Consider the following 20009-nt stretch of genomic DNA (forward strand, 5'->3'; position numbering starts at 1 on the left):
GCGCCGGGGCTGGGCTGCGGCGGTGCCAAGGAGCTCTGCCAACGCCGGGCGTGCTGGGCTGCTCCTAGGGCTTGCCTGCATGGATGTGCAAAAGTCTGCTCTCCAGTCACAAATGCACATCCAGCCCTTATGTGGGCAGCTTGGGTCAGAGTTATGGTGGGTTTAATTAGCTCTGCAGCTGTTTACTCCATTTATTGGAGTTAAAATTTCAGGTTTTATTCTGAATTGAGAGGTTCAGGAGGACTTTAATGACATTCAACTCCTCTAATTTCACTTTTTCAACTAATTCCGACTAATGCCCCTCAGTATCCCTTTGCAGACAAACCTTACATTTGATTTTGAAATAACATTGAGTAAAATGCACAGAAGAGTGTAGAAAATTAAATGATTCACCCCTGACTTTCAACATATATCCATGTCCAAAGTCATTGAAAATACTGATTTGAAAGTAGGAACTGGCAGCAACTTCATAGCAGCAAGGTCAAGATCAGACTTTGGAAGAAAACCAATTTCCCTGGCCATTGCTATGCAGGTCTTGGGTTTCTATTGATGCTTGTAGATTATATATTACTTTTCAGAGGGCCTCAGTTAAGTTTATTGAAATGTTATGTATATGTATTAGTCACTGAATTGTAAGTCTACCCTATAGGCTTTTGTCTAGCTTTAACCTTAATAGACTTCAAAGATTTTTTGAGGTTTTAATATTTACATTTACATTAGACAAGTGCCTTAGATCTATAGCTCTGTTTGACTTGGGCTATCTTAAATGTCACTAAGGGATTCAAAGTGCAAAGGTTCATTTCTTTTTAATTCACTTCCGCTAAAAAAAGTCCTACACTGGATTGCACAAAATTTAAAAGCATTTAAAAGAAATTTCTCAGAGTTTCTTCCCTGATTTGACAAATTAAGATTAACAAGTAGCAGATGATAGTTTGCTATTTAGGGCATTATGTGATCATAGAATCATGGAATGATTTGGGTTGGAAAGGACCTTAAAGATCATCTAGTTCCAATCACCCTGCTGTGAGCAGGGACACCTTCCGTAAGACAAGGTTGCTCCAGGCCTCATCCAGCCTGGCCTTGGACACTTCCAGGGATGGGGCATTCATAACTTCTCTGGGCAATCTCTTCCAGAGCTTCACCACTGTCATAATGAAAATTGTCTTGCTAATACCTAATTTAAACATCTTTCTGTTTGAATTTGGTCCTTCTCCTGTCACTACATGCCCTTGTAAAAAGCCTTTCTTTAGACTTTAGGTAAAGGGCCCCTTTAGGGCCCCTTCAGGGCCCTTTCAGCTACTTGAAGATGCTGCAAGGTCTCCCCAGAGCTCCAATAGCAACGTGCTAGGTGCATAATTCTTTGTGGCACTGTAAGGAGTATTTTATTATTCAAATACATTATTTTTTTTTATTCTTATCAAGATATCCACTACCACTAAATAAACTAGAGCCTGCTCCTAACTGCAGGAAGCAATCCTCCTCTGAACTTCCTCTGACAACTTCTGTACTTACGTTTCCAAGACAAGGCCCAGCAATTTCATCCACCATTATAGAGTATAAGCAGCAGACTCTAAATGTGTCTGAGATAATCAGCTTTAATATAACTACTTATTTGAATAATTTCTTAAAATGAAGAGTTTTGAGGTTGTCAAAGCAAATAATTTTAACTTTTCCAAAATCAAAAATTTCATATTTTCAACTCAAATGACATTTTTCTTTCTTTTATTGATACAGAACAAATTATTTGGAACAAATGCAGTCTACTTCACACTCACAGACTTTCATGACTGGGAGTAAACACTTCTCCACCCTGCCACATTTTAATTTTTTTTTTTCTATTGGTGGTTTTGTTGGACCTCCAAAGGAGCTCTGGAAGTAGTCAAAATTGTTTGGTATTTCTGGCATTTATTGCAATGACAACAAACAAAACTGATAAAAATTTTCAAGAAAAGTGAGTTCTTTCAAGAAAAGTGAGTTCAAGTGAGTGTTCTGCACCCTTCTAATCTGTAGCCATGTTTCACTAATCCCAAACTAAATTGAAATCTGACTGTTGCTAGAGAGCAGCTCTAAATACCCTTTTCCCAAGCATGGCCTGTAGCATTGCTGAAAGGTGCACAAGTGTTTTTTTTAAAGGTTCTTTATTTTCTGAGCCTTGTTTTCTCAAGTTTCTTTGTTTGCTTTACTTTCTAAAAACATGATATCCAACAGTGATAATCTTAGACTTGAAAATTGCCAGATGTGATTAAATAAGATTTGCCAAGTTCCAGGGGTTTTTTTCACTCCTGGTTTTTGCTGTTATGTAATAGCAAACAGATAAAGCTTTTAATTTCATATGGCTCAGTTGTCAATGGCAGCAGTCGACTCAGCACATTCTACACTTTAATTGGTTATCCATAAGCCAGTCCCCATCACTGCAATTATGAGGAATGTTTTCCATGAGAGAAACACCAGCCTGTTCCCTGCAGCCTCTACCAATGCAGATGTGGCTCTTGCTCAGAGGAAAAAGATGCCAGTGGCACCAGTGACCATCTTGGAGCATCCTCCCTATCACTGGAGGCTCTGAAAAACCTGGTGCTTCAAAGGACAAGATGAGCTCCTTTGCTGGCTTCACAGCTGAACACTTGACCTTCAGAACCGATGAATACACAAGAAAAGAAAAGGCAGGTTATGCAGGGACATAATGTCTTGCAAGATTAGGCCCTTTGTGGGTGTGGCAGTCACTCCGCCCCAGTGTCTGATACGGGACTGTGGATTTTAGAAGGATTTGGCAATAGGGTGGGAAGATACACATCCTAGAGTAATATTTATGTGAAAGAAAAATGGCATAAGATTGTAGACAAATTTGATAGGCCATTAGATGTTTAAAATTGAAGATATTTGCTGAGGACTGAGCATAAACTGGATGATGGAATGGCTTGAGGAAAACTGTGGAAAAAACTGCTTGGAGGTCCACTACTATCAGGCAGTTCTCAATGAAACATCACACCCATCAACACAATAGTATCAAATGTAATCTGACAGCCTGTGCAACCCTGTGCTCTGTGCAGCAGCATTTTCTCCCTCTGAAACTTTGGATGGGCTTTTTTTCATATTTTTGTGGGAAATTGGAATAAACCACTCTGTGCCCTTGAATTTTTCTGTACTTAAATGCCATTCTTCATGAAAGTTTGTTTGCATCAGTTATGGGTTATTTTGGCTCTTGGTCAGCTCCTTTACTCTGCATGTTGAATTTCAAAGCCTCTGGATATTCTTTTCCCTGCCCGACAATACCAAACGCCTGGAGTGTGATCTAGGTCAGTGTATGTGCCTGTGTTTGAGTTCCGCCTCCCTCTGATATCAAATGTACATTCCTCCTTCTCCAGTTGCTGTACATCTGATCCCTTCTTTCCTTTTCCTGACGTTATCTAATTGCACCCTGGACAAGGATTTGAATTTTCATCCATTATGTAAACGCGAGGTGGACACAGAGCTCTTGGAATCATCTCCCCCGAAGTCTTGAGGGCGACTGTCAGGAAACCTATTTAAATTACAATTAGGTAGATTAGGGAATGAAAAGCTCCATTGTTCAAACTGTATACAGTCATCTACTTGAGTGGAAAGTGGTAAACGAGAGGCAGGCTGATTAATGCCCCGACTGAGATCTAGCACTACTCTCTAGCTGACTCTGACATTTAATTTGTCATGTCCCATGGGAAATGCGGCACAGCAAAAGAATCAGTTTGTCAAATCACCTCGAGCTATTTTTTTTCCCTGCAGATCCCTGAAACACACAACTTTGTTGATTAATAATCACATTTTATTTTAAAAGGGAAAGTGAAGGGCAACTCGCTGCACAGTCATCATTTGCTGCGTTCCCTGCAAAGCCGAGAAGTCGCTCGCTAAAAAGCAGACAGAGGCCAAATAGCAGAGCACTTTGTTTCTGTCCAAGGCTGGATGTACATGCCCTGGATTCAAGGAGAGTTTAGTCCTCCAGCTGTGCCAGGAAAAAGGTTACCTGCATGTGAGGGTGATCTGGGGAAGGACAAATTTGCCACAGCTCAGGGTAGAGAAGTGCAGGGAATCACCATGTTCTTCACAGGAGCCCCAGCACACTTCAGTATTGCAGGGGAATATACAGCATCTGGCAGAAATCAGATCTATCCAAGGGAAGGTACAGCAAATATTTAAGTACTTGTTGTTGTCATCACTTGCAATGTTAACACATCAAGTGAATAAGGCAGATTTTCATGATCTTAAGTGTGAATGACATGTCTCTGGGCCACAGAAGAAAGTCAGCAAAGGCAAAATTCTTAAAAAAATACATGTCAACACGTGACTGCATTCAGGCACTAATCCCAAAAGCTGAGGGGTACCAAAACGACTCAAGAAATCTGGAATCCTCTAAATATGGGTCCAAATATTTCTGCTGAGCAAATTGTAAATCATATAGTTCAAGGCATGAAAAGCAGCAGAGAAGTTAGGCACACCAGTATTGCAAATAACTACTGTTAATGGGCACAGTGCAAACTGCCTCGTTGATTTTCCTGTTCCAGCAAATGGGAAAGCTCTTGCCAGCTCCAGTAGTGCAGGAGAAAGTTTGTAAAACCCACGTCTCACATTAATACCTAAATTAACTTTTGCTGTGCCCTTACACTGATTTTTGTAATGTGGCACCAAAAAATTCTAAACAACTGAATAGGCACTACTTTTAGGATTTTCCTCTTTTACTTCCTCCCATGTTGTCCTTATAACAATTGTTAGTGTCATGGGATTCTTCTCTCTGTGAATAAATAAATAACTGATGTGTTGGAATCAGGTAAGAGCTCTTGGATCAATTGCGAGCACTGATGGCACTTGTTACTACACGAGATGGGACAATAGATTCATTGTCCCTTCTGGTGTATAAACACCCTCTGCGTATTATGTCAAAGAGCAAAACAAAACAAAATGGGGTTTATTGTGTATGTGCAAGTGTAATCTTTCCAGGCTACCAAGTTAAAAGTGCTTTTCATCTAGATCAAATAAAAACAACACAGACAATACAACCCGAAATCCTATCCAGTCTGAGGCTGCTCGCTGGTACCTTCCCTTCTCTAGTCTATGTTTTATGTGAGCAATGCCAATTGTCAGTAAGCCTAGGCAACATTTATTTTAACTCCTGCTTTGAAAAACACCCCATCCCACATCTATTAGTCAAAGCCTCAAATCAGTCTGCAGGGTACTGTGAGCATCTGATCTGGGCACAGGAATGCATGCTTGGATGTGAATGGCAGCAAAGGTAGGTGAATGACAAAATTCCAGGCAAAACAAAGATACCTCAGTGTACATTTTCTCCATCTCAGTTTCCTGATGCAATGGTTATTTTGCATCCTTCAGTAATCTGGGCTGAAATAGCCCAGCATTATAAAGTTTAACTGCAGTGCAAGAATAATGACTGCAGTGGCAGAACATTATGGATGACTGGTTACAGCACCAAGTCCCATTCAGTAGTCATCCTTAACTATTCAAAAGCTTCATACTGTCAGAGCAGGGAAGCATATTTTGTGTGGCCTGAAATTAATAACTTCCCTATTTCAAATTTGAGCCTAACTCTACACTTCACTAATCTCCTTTAGATCTGGCAGAAGGTGACCTTTCTAATTTATTATATAACTTTGCACAGCATCCTAATTTTTTGTCAATCTTCAAAGCAACCAGGACCACTAGATGAGCTGATTTAGGATGCCTGGTCCTTCTGGCCCTGTGAGAGAGACATGCCAAAATATTCACAGAGCTGTGAGACAGACCATACACCTTAGAAAGCTGCAGTATTCCCAGAGGGGTTCCCAGTGAAAGATGGCAGTAATTTTTTACAGATCAGCCTTTGACAGGTCCCTGGGATCTGGCAGCAGGGACCTTTGCTGTGCAAGCCTGTGTGTCGAGTGGCATGGCAGTGCCATGGGGGACTTGCCACAGCCTTGGTCAAGCCCCACTTGAGCACTCTGGGGTGGTCCTGTCATCTATCAGACTGGGTAACACAGACAGGCAAATGTCCTTACTCTTCTTTTCCAAGTCAAAGGAGACACTGAGTAATAGAATCACAGAATAGGTTTGGGTTGGAACAAACCTTAAAGATCCTCCAGTTCTCAACCCTCTGCCATGGGCAGGGACACCTTACACTTGACTAGGTTGCTTAAAGTCCCATGCCACTCAAATTAGCCATTTCTAAATGGCATCCCAGCTGAGATACAGTGTGCAAAACACCAATAAATTTCTATCAGGATCTAAAAGATTGTTTTATTCCAAACCATACAAGAACTTATGACTTAAAAAACCATCATCAGCAGGGACTTAAGCTAGGAGGAGGATTTATAGTTCAAGTGTTTTGACAAATTAATTCATTGCCAAATGTGACCAATTCTTATAAGATCATTCACTGATTTTCATCACTGATTTTTTCTCCACTAGGATGATAAATTGAACTTATGGAAAGCAGACCACTTGATACATACTCTGTCACTGTAGGAGAACATATGGTCCTGAATAATTTGAAAATAAAACATACATCGTTGTCTAGCAATTGCACAGACTGAAAGTAAACGTCCTTGATAAAAGAGACTCTTTTGAGGTTAAAATTTGTTGGTTAATGATTCAAAATTTTCTGTGCATGATATTCTTTAGATATATGTAATAAAATCTTAGCTCAGGCTATCTGAAAGATGGACCAAATGTTTATAGCATTTCCTGCTCCAAAAGCTGCCAGCAACATTTATTTATAATCCCATGAGGAGAAAACTATTATTTTCTAGATACATTTCAATCTACTCTGAAATCTGCTTGAATTTCACCAAGTTTCCCATCACTCTGTGGTGACTAGATGCCTCCTCCATTTGAGAAATAGGTCTTACAAGTCCTCCTTGGAGAGGGGGAAATGACTCAGTGCTTCAAAAACAAAACAGCAAACACAAGATGAACTAACAAATCTGAAACCCCATCCCAATGCAATTTCATCACCTATAAAACTGCAGCTGTTTCAATTTGTGAAGCTAAGCAGTTTCTCCTGCACCTGTCAAACCTGCCTGGCATTTCAATAAATTTTTCCATGTGTTGTTTTTGCTCCTGCTTTAAAATAGCTGGAGAAATATGGTTTTAAGAAGGGCTAAGTACAGACAAAAAGTACAGTTAATCGGAGTAAAACCACATTTTCAAACTGCCAGTCAAAACCAGTCATTCATATGTATTAAAGAAATAAGTGTTCTTAAGTGAAAAACATAGTAACAGATGCAAACCAGACGCACTCAAAAAGTATGAAACAAGGGAGGCTTTCTTTCTGCCCTTTACATTATTTCCTTTCTTAGCTTAGTATTTTTCCAGGGGCACATTCACACACGCAAGAAACATATTATCCAGCATTTATTCCTTGTGGTCTTCACTTTATTTACAAGATGAAGGCAATAAAGAGCTTTGTTTTAGAAACACAAGCTGAAGTGTAAGTCACCAATGCTGACTTATCCGCTTGTGGGTTGGAGTCTCCCACATGTGTAGGTTGTTAGTTTTGGGAAGATTGTGACTGAAGCAGATTGTTTTGAGTCTCTTATTCCATATGCTTTGTTATGTGTAGATTTTCTTTTGCTTAACTCTTGCAAATAAAAAATAAATATTCTGAAGTCATTTTGGGCAAAAGCTACTGAAAGCTAGCACGTTTTTCCTCTGAGAATGCCAACATTTTTTGAGCGTTCAATGCTAAGCAGGTTAAACAATAATTATGACATCAGAGAAAATATTAAAAATATCCTGCAAGTAGGATAATTTACATGGTTTCAATTTGGTGTGCAAATCCTTTTGCAGGACTGCTAGTCACCAATATAAATTACTGTGTCAAAGAATAAGTGAAATGGAGAAAGCAAATAGAAATTGAAGAAGACACGTAGAAGGAGATAATACCTGAGACAGGTTTTTAAATGGACTGAATACTTTTCCTAGTATTGTGACCATGAAATAAAGGAAATCAGATTTCAGCCTAGCATTGTGGACTTGGCTGGTTACTTCTTCACTAAAGACAGTTTTTGGAAAAGCAGCAAATGCACCAATCTCAGCTCCTTTCCATCCTTGCAAATCATTTCTCTCATTGGCAGAGCAGCTGGGCATGTGGCACACCTGCTTTTGATTCACTTGGTAGGGCAGGTGAACCAATTTTTAGGTGGCATACCTACAATGGAGAAACCCAGTGTGGTTGTCTGGATCCCATATAAACACACAAATGTGCAAAGATATTTAGGTGCAGAAGCTGCTGGGGTTTTCCAAGGCTCACACAAGTTACTCCAAGGGCTTCACAAAGCACACTGCTAGGCTGGGCTCTCTAGCAGCTTGCAATGAGAAGCAGCAATCTCTCCTTTCAGCTCTGTATGGGCCTATTCAGTACACAGGCTACTATGTGGGAAAGGTCCAGGTTGGTTTGCCCTTGGAGAGAAAAAAGGGAGAAGTATGATGAACAGAAGAAATTTGTTGAAAAGATGATGATTTATTTACATATTTAACTTCTGGATGACTGCCAGTGTGCTTGGAACTGCACAGAAAGAGAACCTCATGAGGCTTGTCTCATATCTAATTACAGCTCTTTCAGGCTTAGTATATATGGAGTAATTGGGGAATGGAATGAACAATCTCAGAGTAGCTCTGACCTTTTTTCCCTTCAACAGTTCTTAATTAATCTTAAATAGAGAAGGAAATAATTTATTTTGTCCAAGCAAGATATCCCAGACCTTTGCTCTCTTATCACTGTACAAAAGAAAAAAATGCAGTACAGAAGAAGAGACATTAAAAAATAAAGGAACTTTTGAATCTGAAATGAGACCTCTTTCTCTCACAGGGAGCTGATGGAAGGTGCATGCGTGGACACCATAGGCTTAGGAGAGAATGGACACTAATGAATGCTTCTTTCTGACAGGGTGAATCAAATCTCACAATCTCCTTATCAAAAAAATACATCTCCCATCTCCACCACATTGTAACTCCTGATGTTAGGCATTGGGGAGACACTGTCAAACTGAAATGCAGGAGCTAAAAGAGAAGTTTCAGGGCCAAGATAATGAAGAGAGACTCTAGATTCCATCCTGATGACTGTGTTTCTTCTTGTCTCTCCACCTCTCTAAGGGTCTTGGTAGTGTTAAAGATGTCTTTGGATGATAGCTGGATCTTTAGGATGCCCATCTAGAGATGCTAAGCATTGAGCAGCATTCATGTTCATCTGTTTTTTGGGAGTTCAAGACCCCTGACTAGTAGTGCTAAATAAAAAGGCTTGGTAATTAATTAACTTTGCATGCCAGTGTCTGAGATGAGCAAGAAATCAGTGTGAAGTCAGTGATATTGCTGTATAAAGGGTTAGGGTGTCCATGGAGCAGGAGAGAAGATGACATGGAGCCAGAATGCAAACTGAGCACAAAACCTGGAGGCACAGCAGCTGTGGTTTTAATCAAACCTCCAGTCTGCTGGCATAAGAAGAAAAGGTCACACTACAGAGCTAAAGGTTGCATTGGTTTGTATTTCACGGGCTGTCCTCCTCCAACATTACCTTCCATTATCTTCTCTTCACATGAGTTTTCTTTATATCACAGCCTAACAGTCAGAAAGGTTTTACACAGAGGATTCCCACAGTCACTTTGTTCCTACAGGATAGAGGTTTAGTCCAACACTCTAACCAGAAAAGTTGATACTACAATGGCTGTCCTTGCAAGGAGCCCTCCTTTGGGACCCTTAAGGATTGCAGGATCGAAAGTTTTGCATGAATCAGAGTGTGTCAAACAATGTCAATGAGCTTCAAAATGTCATTAATTTTAAAGCTAGAAATAAATTATCATTATTCAAATTCCAACCTACCTACAGTTTAGGCCATTAAAGCTTAACAGTCTTTCATTAGAATAATGCAGGGATCTTTTCAGAAAACAAAAGATACTGAAAGAACTGTATATTTTTTTCACTAATCTTAATGAATTAGCTTGGAAAGAATTTCAAGCCATTTTATGGACCTATTCTTTGGTAAATTTTTGCAATACATCTAGATTTGTATTGTTGACCTGCAGTTCAAGCATTTTTCTTAATAACCTTTTTCACTTATTTGTGCTACACACTTGCAAACTTTTAACAGTCCCAGTTAAAAGCATACATGTGAACTGACTGAAGCAAGACAAATATCTAATAAAAACAGAGCACAAAATAAAATAAAATATGTCTTTCCCATTAGAAGTACAAAAGCCCCCAGCTATTCCCCAATCAGTCATATAAAAATAATTTTGATGGCAACAGTAGTCAGTGATTTTGACTATCTTATTTGTGTCCATGAAGTCTCAATTGAGATTTGAAGTATTTAGGTGCTGTCAGTGTCCTTTTCTCTACCCTGAGGAGCTTGCAATCTAGACAGCTGACCAAATGATGCTTCTTGATCTAGTTGAGGTAGATTCCCAGGGTCATATGTTACACAGGAGCCTGAGTTGCAATGAGTTTGTTTTCCTGCGTACTCTTTTAGCACCCAGTACTGGTGTGAGGAATCTCCTTAAAAATTCCTCCTGGAAAGGCCCCAGCCCACAGGGATGCTGAAAGAGTGCTGATCTGGGTAGGTGCAAATTGAGCCTTTCCAGAGTAGGAGCCCCAGGGTCATGTTCCATCCCCATATCACACCTGTAGTCAGCTGGCAGTGGGGCAGTGGAAGCAGGGTTCCCATTCCTCCTTTTGAATATTGAGTGTTTTCAGAAAAGTCCTAATGTGCACTGCCTGACTGACAGGGATTTTTAGCTTGTGTAGTCCTCTGGATCTTTTCAGAAGACAACTGAACACCCATGGCATGGCTTGCACAGTGTACAAATATATGTGTGGCTGAAGAGCACAAGCAGACAGGTTGTTGGCATCTGAAAAAGCAGCCCCTTGACTACTGAGCTGCAGCATCTGCCTGTACACACAGCTCCTCCTTCACTGGAGCTGGGGCATTAAACAATTTGCTGCTGCTGGTGGTGGACACCAAACCAACATCAGTGCACACCTACAGCAAAAAGAGGCTGTCCCCATGCCTTGCACAGCTCACCATCCATGCTACTGATGTTATGCAGAAACTTGGTTATTAGGGTTTTCTTGCGGGAGACACAAAAGCAGAGAACTAAGTGCTGGATTATGGAGCACAGCAGGCTCCAGTCTCAGGCTGTCCCCTCTCCAGCCATTTCTGATGGGCCACAGTATGAGAACAGGCTTGGTCATGCTGCAAGACACTTATAAGACAAACGTGCCCCTTGGCACTCTTGACTTTGCAGGGCAGGCAGAATCTCAATTTGTGATGCTTTTTCCTTTTGCAATCTTTTAATGAGCTGAGTAGACTTGAAATAATAGCTTGTCAACTTAACACAGTATCTAGCATCTTCTGATGCCACTGCCATGTCAGCAAGACTGTATTAAACACTTCTGACTACTTGAAAAAAAATTATTTTGGTGCTGCTGCTAAGCTGCTTAAAATGCTTGCATCAATTTCAGCCACACAAACCCAAGCAGATGTTTGCTGCTGCTCTTTCAAGGAAAGGAAATTATTATTTTAGTGGTGAAAACTTAGAGTAAAGGTCAGGAAAGAAAGAATAACTGTTGTCTTATATATAACTGCTGTCTTGTATATGAGTTTGTCTAACTGACTGAGTTGCCTATTTTCTCTTTGTGCACCTATCTGTGAAATGGGTATGATTATTCTACCTTGTAAGGATATTTTGAGTCTTGGTTAATTGCTTGTGAGCTGATCTGGAAATCTCTCAGTACAGTCTTCAATAAACATTAAGATTTATTGCTTTTGGAGCTATTGTTTTCTTACTCCCTATATTTAATAGTCTTGCCATAAAAGCAACTGTTGTAAATAACAACCACTAGCAATTATTTTGTGATAACATGCTATTTAAAAAAAAACAAAACGTTCTGTGTTATTGATTTGATTTTGCAACACAGTTTTGTTGTTTTAGGTTTTGCTTGGCTTTCCACTGCCTTAGCATCTCCATTTACATATTTTTCTGCAGAGATGGTTCCTGTCCTCCTGTTTTCTTTTTCTTTACATCAGCCAATTTCTTCTTCTTTACATCAGCCAAGATATAAGCTTTCCCCTTGCTTTCAATTCTCTGATTACTTTCTCTATGGACACAACCCTTGACCTCCCCTGAGCTTGTAACCCTCATCAAAGCCATGTCTTTAATTAGCAGATAGAGTAACATATACACAGGGTTGCTCCAAACTCATAGTCCTTCCCAGTCCCTGCAGCTCATATTTATCAATCTCCCCATTTGGCAGAGGAATCACATTGATTTTTCATCAGACACATCTGTCTCCTTTCTTAGTATCTCAGTTTGCATCACCAGTTACCACACAGCTAAGGGTGTCCAAAACCCTCTGTGCTGTTCTTCTTGCTGACGTTTTCTTGCATCACAATGTTTTTCAGACAATTTGGATGTTTAGACTAAGGGTAAATGATACTGAGGCTGCTGAGCTGAGTTATGAGAGCAGTGACAACATTGTGTCTGGGGCAGAATTGCTCTAAGAATTTGACTCCACACTCTGTGGCATTTAAAACACTGTCAATATGCACTTGGCAGAAGACTGGGAGATCTCACAGCTGGCCCTTCCCCAAAAAGAAGCCATGCTCAGCTCTGAAGGCATGTAATGAAGGCAGACCAAAGCACTCTTCAGGTTCAAGCAATATCTAATCTGATCTTGAAAGGAATGAGCCAGAGCAGGCTCTCAAAGGAACCTACCCCCATCGCTATTTGATTTTAGTGATGGTGGATAATGAGGACCTGAAAGCAGTAAAAGAGCTGAGAGCATGTTTGGAAAAATCTAGTCAGAATCTGAAATTAAAAAAAAAAAAATAGAGAAGTCCATTTTTTAGAAAGAGTGAGGTAAGATAGAGTAAATCTTTAAATGAATTCTGTGCTCTGAGTTTTCCAGGAGGACAATGATGTACAGCATAGAAGAAAAAAACTTATGTGACTGTGTGAACAGAAACAAAACTATCACATCTGAAGGGAGAGCAAATTTTAAAAAGTTCAGTAGAAAATGAGATAACATGCAACATGAATTTACCAGTATGCCAAACTTGCCTGATGTCTTCCTTTGATGAGGCAAATGTGGATAATTTAATCCATATGGTCTTTGGTAACACAGTAACAGTGATAACCCAGGGGAAATAAGTTAAAATGGAGAATAAGAATAGTCTTACAAATATAATCATGGGCTAAAGGAGCAAGCAAAAAGTGTATTGTCAAGAGGAACATTACTACTCGAGATGGATTTGATACAGAACCTAGGCTTGTGATCAGAAAATTTGCCAGTGACACATAGATCTGCATAGCAAAAGAGGACTAGAGTGGGGGGAAAAGAGTGGGAGGGAGGCTGAGATCCCATGAGAAAGAACTTTGAAAGAGGACTGTTTGGATGCTTTGGTAACCCCAAAGAGATCTCTTGGCCAGCAAATATGACAGCTGCCTCTGTCTGCTAGTGTTACTGGGCAAGGGAAAGGAAGTTGTTGTCTAAAGGAAGTTGTCTTCTTTAGCCTAGACAAATAAAGCTGAAAGAAGAAATGACTGCTCTCTAAAAATACAGCACTGGTTGTATAGATGAGGGAAGGGCACGATCTATATAAATTATTGCTTTGTGTTAGTAAAAAAGCAAATGGGAATAAATTGGTCATGTGTAAAACTAGGCTGAAAATGAAAGGAGAATTTCTAAATTTTCAAGCAGAGCGGTTTTTCTCAAAACTGGAAGAGAACTGGGCAGCTTCAAGCATTAGCTTGACAAATTTGTGATAGGAATTACAGGAGATGTGTTTAGGAAAGAAGATCAAGCTTAAGTTTAAGGAGTATGGATGTGCTCTCTAGTATTACATTTTTTATGAGAGAGAATGGAAGAGGTTAAAGGAAGGAGAAATGAAGAAGAAATAACATTTTCCTCTCTCTTGATATGTTTTCTTTCTTTCCTTTTCTCTCATTCTGCTGTCCTTCCTCTATTCTTCCCTATTTCTTTTTCCTTTTCCTTCCCTTTACCTTTTGAATTTATTAATTTTATTCCAAGCTATTATACTTTAGTTTTAACAGCACTTTCATATTTTAGTTTTGAACAAGGGACTCACAGATACTTTCTTTTCCAGATGTTGCTAGTTTTGTCTCATAAGTCTTTTCCTGTATGCTAGCTGAAAACCAAAATATTAGCTATGTGATCCCAACCCAAAGCTCACCTTGGTTTAATGGGAAGACAGAACAAAACATTTTTTTTAATTGAAAACAAGTACTGCAGAAAGCAATCCCCCCACAGCACAATCTACCAGAGGGACCATAATCTGTAGAAACTCAGCTGGAAGCACTTCATTCAAGGGCTTTCTGTATCACTAAATTACTGTAGCCCTAAAAATGGCACTCAGGTAATTCTGCAGTCCCCTCAGCCATGTGTTGCCTTGGGCTCCAGTGCAGTCTGGGCTGTCATCTTCATGCACGATGATGTTTACGGCTTGGTCTTTTCAGCTCGTGTACGGGGAAAGCTGCTGGTATGTAGTGCCATAAAATATGAACAGAGAGAGGAGCAGGACATGGCTTCCACAAACTGCTTGTTTGGAAAAACTGCATAGAAACAAAGGTTGCTATTTTCTCTTCATTCTTGCGCGTTCACTTTGGCTTGACCTAAATTGCTAATTAATGTAAATTTTCTCAGTGAAAAAGGATTATGGATATTCTTTCTCTTATCAGGTTTCAGACTAGCAAATCCTTAATCCCTGCAATAAACTTCTTCTCTAAGACATGCCCTGTTTCTTTTTTTTTCCTTTTATGGAAGACAGCTATTTCTTTTCCCATTTATCAGTCATTTATCTTCTTCACATTCTGAATAAATTTGTATTTGGTCTTGGTCCATACCTAAGAGGATAAAGAATTTCCATATTCACTGAGGTTACCATATCATGAGCACAGTATTTAAGTGGCAGGAACGGTTCCTCATCACCCACCCTCGTATAACCATGTTGGTTTGGGTTGTGATATATGACATGGCATGTTGTTTTGATATGAAGGAGGTTGTGTATTGTAAAATACTATCCAAGATCTTCATAAGGGGGCCAATGCAACAGAAGAGGCAGTGCAAATACCACAAACAGCACTTGCCAAAAAACATCTGGCAGGGACGGCAGTAGGTGAAAATGAAAGGCCCCTCTGCCCTGGGATATCCCTTGGTCAAAGAGGAATTAGCATATTTGTAGGTTTACCTCATTCAGTGATCTTTTGAACTGGGAGCATCCTGCTGTGTGGGCAATCCTGCACAGCTCTGAAGGATGGGACCTGCAAGCCCCTCACAACAGAAGGATGTGACTTCTGCCAATTAACAAACCATTTTTATTTAACTTTGGGAAAGTCAGGCTGCTACTGGTATATGGAAAAAAGAGATTTCCCAGCCATTTATAGTCAAAGATGTTTAAGGGTTATAAATATGGGTATCCAGTATGCAATGTCAGTCGACAAGGAAAAGGATGGTAGTAAAAATGAAGGTAATCGTGTGCCATCAGATGACAATGTCTTTTAACCTCCCAACCTTGTCAGGAGGTAATCCTTTTATGCCATGGCCCAATATTATTTGAACAATGGTGTTTATAATTAATCTTCATTGGATTAACTTCAGATTTCCCCCTTGTACCTATATATGGCCCATCTTCTCTCCCCTTCTCTTTTTCAATTTGTGCTATCTTTAATTAAAACCCAATATTTAACCATTAAAACTTCTGATTCTTGGCACAATTACTTGTTACACCTCTTGCAATGAATAAAAGACAGGCATTGTAAATCCATTGGTTTTCTCCAAGCTGCACCCATTTTAAGTGGTTGAAGTCCCTATTTTGTTGTTCCAACCCCACCAGAAGTGAGTGCTACAGGCTATTCTGCAAAACAAATAGTTTCTATTTCCCTTTTTATTTTAATTAAGTGTGCTGCTCTTTAATTTCAGCCTTTCCTTCCTGTTCTCTGACCTCTGGACATGATTAGTCCATACCCTGAATCATCTGACACAGCAGGTAGCATCCCAGAGGGGCAGTACTTTGTAATCAGAGAATAAGCCAGGCTTAAAAAAAAAATCTGTTCCTCAAATTCAAATCAACATTTGAATGCACTTTCAGCCTAGTCTAAATCCACACAGCTCTGCCAGTCCTTTCTGCACTCTTAAACACAGCAACAAACAGGATTGCAATTTAATGAGAGCATAAGGCTCAATGGGAAATGACACCAATGAAGATACATCTGGCACTTTCTTCCGAAAAAAATCTAACTGAGTTGAAAAAACAGCAGCATTTCCCAAAATTTACTCTAGGTTGATTTGGATTTTTTAGAATTAGACTTGGAAAGCACCTCTACTAGGAATGTGTACTTTTGAGGAGACAGAGACAGTGATTTCAAACTGGAGAGATCCAAGCCCCATCCCTTGTTTCATCACAGACCCTGTGATCTGGTGATCTGGGAGAAGCCTGCGCAGTACCCAGATAACAAATCTCCTTCTCTGGGTTTCAGGCATCTGTCAGTAAGGAGGGATAGCAGCACCTCACCCAGCAGCCAGGGCTGCTGGGCTCTGCAGTGCAAGGGCTGCCTCCCACTCTGGATGGATGGAGGATGCATCCACTGGGGTGCTGCTTAGGGAGCACTGGTGCTGTGGGGATGCAAACCATCAAATAGCTCCACCACACACTACACTCAGACCAAGAAACCTTGCAAGTGTGCTTCTGTACATGCAAAATTCTGGTGGTTGTTCAGCCAGAGAGTCCAGATCACTGGCAGAGGACCAAATCAACTCTTGAACCATCTCTCCCTGTTCTCCCAGCAGTTAACATGTGACATGTCACCAGTACAGAAAATACAAGAAATATTTCTGGGAGCCAGCAACACGTTATGAGCATGTAGCTTTTTTTGTTTGTGTGTGTTTCAAACACTGGTATTGGACAATGGAGATTTTCTGCGAGGAAGGTAAGAGAGGTAAGAGAAACATCAATGAACACATATATCTCTTATCAGAAAAGTATAGGGAGAGAATTCCCTTCTTCATTTTTCTAAATTGGTTTTACTGATTTTGGCTATCTTCATCACAGCAGCAAAAAGGAAACATCTGTTAATACGAAAACCTTCAGAAACCAAAGGCAGCTATTTGTCCTGTTCCACTGTCCAGGACTGTATCAGTATGCCAGTTTCTTCAATTAACAATCTCTTTCAACAGAAAATTCACTGATTATCAGTGTAGGTCTGGGAAAAAACCACAAATGAAAATATTCCCTTCTTCTAGAACAAAATTAGGTAGAGGTTTCCAATGATAACTTCTCAGTGGCTCTAAACAGATAGAAGACAGTTACCAATACAGGAACCTTATACAGGAATTGTAAGCCAGTTACTTTCCTCTTTAATAATACAATTATAGTAAAACCTTCAAGCAGTTATAAAAAAAACAAACAGATAACCTTGCTGGTAAGCTGAACATCAGACATACATGTGCCAATAGTAATGTACTTAAATGAGAAGCATGTTGGGATGAGAACCATTTTTATGGGTTGAATTTATGTGCTCTTTGAGTTATCAGTCTGAGGCTTCTACAAACCACCTTGGAAACAACAATTGTTGGCTAACACTGCACCTTTTTTCCTCTGAGTGACCCAGCTAGTATTTTCTACATCTGCCCTTAAATGTGGCATCTTGGTGCCTGAAAGGGTTTGACCCCAGCTTACATTTAGATACTGGCGTAGGCTTCATTTTTTTTTTTACCTGAAGGGTTAAAAGGACTGACCATATTCTTGGCATAATGGAGAGAGAGAGAGAGAATGAATGGGGATGAATGAATGAATGAACTAATGAGTGAATGGAGCAGCTTATCTGCTCCTACTCCAGTCTGTTTAAAGAGAGGGTTGTCCTTTTAATCACTCAGGAAATCCTTTCCACTGTGCAGTCTCTGCTAACAATCTCTTTCTGATGCTTTGCTTCTGCTGTCTGGGTCTACTCAGATTTATCCAGAATACCTGTCCTGCTGCCACATGGAAATGACTTTGTTTCTCAAGTTAAATAAAGAGTGTGCAGTATTGTCACCAGAAAAGAGTCAAAGAAACAGAAAGGACTTAGCTAAAGTGATGAGACAGAGTTACACCTGCATTTCTTCGAGGAAATCATCAAATAAAAGGCATAGCAAATATTTTCTAAATCCTGATATATCTAAGTTAAAGATTATAAAAGAAAATCAAATTCAGGTGTAGCTCAGTCTTACTCTTCTCTCCTGCATGAATTCTGATTACAGGCAAATTACAAGCTGTGAAGTATTTTCCTGAGCTCACAAATGCTTCTTTGTTCTCTTTTCCCCCCTACTTTGTGAGATGATGAATGGATGAGGGTAATGCTACACTTCAGGAAAGTAAATGGAAGGTGTGGAGGGAGTCATAACCCTAGGTGGATGTAGAGGAGCGAGTCAGAGACAAGCTGCAACATCCCTGCGCTCTGCTTTGGAGTGCATCATCCCAGCCTGAATAGCTGCCTGTATTGCGTCAAGCCCCGGGGTCAGCTGTGACAGAGACACACATTCCACAGCAAAGAGTGCTGATGTAATGCCTTTGGAGCCCCCAGCCTCGTCCCCCTGCCCTGCTCCTCTTCACCTACACTGCTATTGCCCTTGCTCTTCAGTAGAACTGCCCATGCCATGGGCTCCGTAAAGTAGGAGACCAATGTAAAGCAGTTTCCTTCTTCAATGACTTTCTCTCTGCTCTGACTAAGTAAGAACTGCAGCAATAATAAAAGAAATAGAAAAAAAAAAAAAAGGAAAAGAAAGGATTAAAGGAAAATCTTACCCTCTTTTTAAAAAACTGAAAGGCTGAGCACTTCTTGACTGGAAATCCATTCATGTCTTTGTTGACCATTTTCCACAGTGAAGGGTACACAGTGATAGATCCAGTGTGCCAGTGTGGCACTTGCTCAGTGCATCTGTTTTCCTCTGTATTCTTTCAGCTGATGAAGGCAGAGCAGGGCAGGAGGCTCACCGGCACGGCTCAGGCAGCTGTCCTTTACACATTCATCCTCCTGTACCAGCTACTGCAGCAGCAGCAGCAGCAGCAGTGGCAGCAGCAGCAGCCTTTCCCAGCTTTCAGATGCAGCTCTCTATTAGCTTCTTAAAACCATCCCCTAAATACATATACTCCTGTAAAATCGCTTGACAGCTCTCAGATCAGAGGCAGCAGAGCTCAGGCTAAGAGGGGCTCATATAAACCCGGGTCCATCCATCCTGTGAGAGTTACTGGTGCCACATGCTGTACAAGCACAGAGGACACCGTGCTCAATTTGCTATTCTCCTTCTTCAGGTGATGCGAGTCACTGCTGCTTGAGATGAGAGCTGGTTTTGATTGTGCAAATTTCAGTGGGAGCTGCAGTTCAGCAACAGCAGAGAGAGAGAGAGAGAGAGAGGGAGAGGGAGAGAGAGAGAGAGGGAGGGGAAGCGGGGGGGAAGGAGAGAGAGAGAGAGAGAGAGAGAGGGAGAGAGAGGGAGAGATGCACAGGCAGAGCAGCCGAACACAAATAACCATACAAAGGATAGTAGGAAGGCTCAGGGAAAGAAGTGCTGAAAGGCAATATCTTTCCCCTGGGAGAGTGACAGGGGTAGCTGTCATTTTATATGTGAACAGTCTTTGAGTAAGACAAAAAGAAACACAGGTCAATTTAAGAAAATGTTTTTCCTGTGTTGTTCTGATTTAAACAGTGGTACTTTGGAAAAAAGCCCATCCAATGATCAATGCCATACTGGGTTATGTGACAGGACATGCTGTAGAGAGTTCAATGAGCTTAAAGGAAACCCACAGTTCCTATAAAGTACATTTTTTATATATGGTGCAGATAAATGTGAACCAAGCAGACACAGACACATTTGTCCAGATATTTCCGTAGAAACATGGATATATAGCTTTTAAAACCCAAAGAGTTTTTTCATTTGAAATAGGACTGAAAGAATCTTGAAAAGGCACCATTTTTAGCTTTCTTTTTATTAAATTCAATTGAGTT

The 20009-nt window shown here is 40.3% G+C and overlaps 1 protein-coding gene across 1 annotated transcript in view; it reads right to left on the minus strand.

Annotated features, from left to right (window-relative positions):
• SGK1 (serum/glucocorticoid regulated kinase 1) overlaps window positions 1–19360 on the minus strand; it is a 69793-nt gene extending 50433 nt beyond the window's left edge. Inside the window, exon 1 of the mRNA XM_077175348.1 lies at window positions 18809–19360. Within this exon, the coding sequence (XP_077031463.1) occupies window positions 18809–18877 (69 nt within the window). The 5' untranslated portion in view covers window positions 18878–19360. The remainder of the gene's footprint in view (window positions 1–18808) is intronic.
• Window positions 19361–20009: the final 649 nt, after the last annotated feature.

The sequence above is a fragment of the Agelaius phoeniceus genome, chromosome 3, assembly GCF_051311805.1.
Source record: "Agelaius phoeniceus isolate bAgePho1 chromosome 3, bAgePho1.hap1, whole genome shotgun sequence".
In the NCBI taxonomy this organism is placed as follows: Eukaryota; Metazoa; Chordata; class Aves; order Passeriformes; family Icteridae; genus Agelaius; species Agelaius phoeniceus.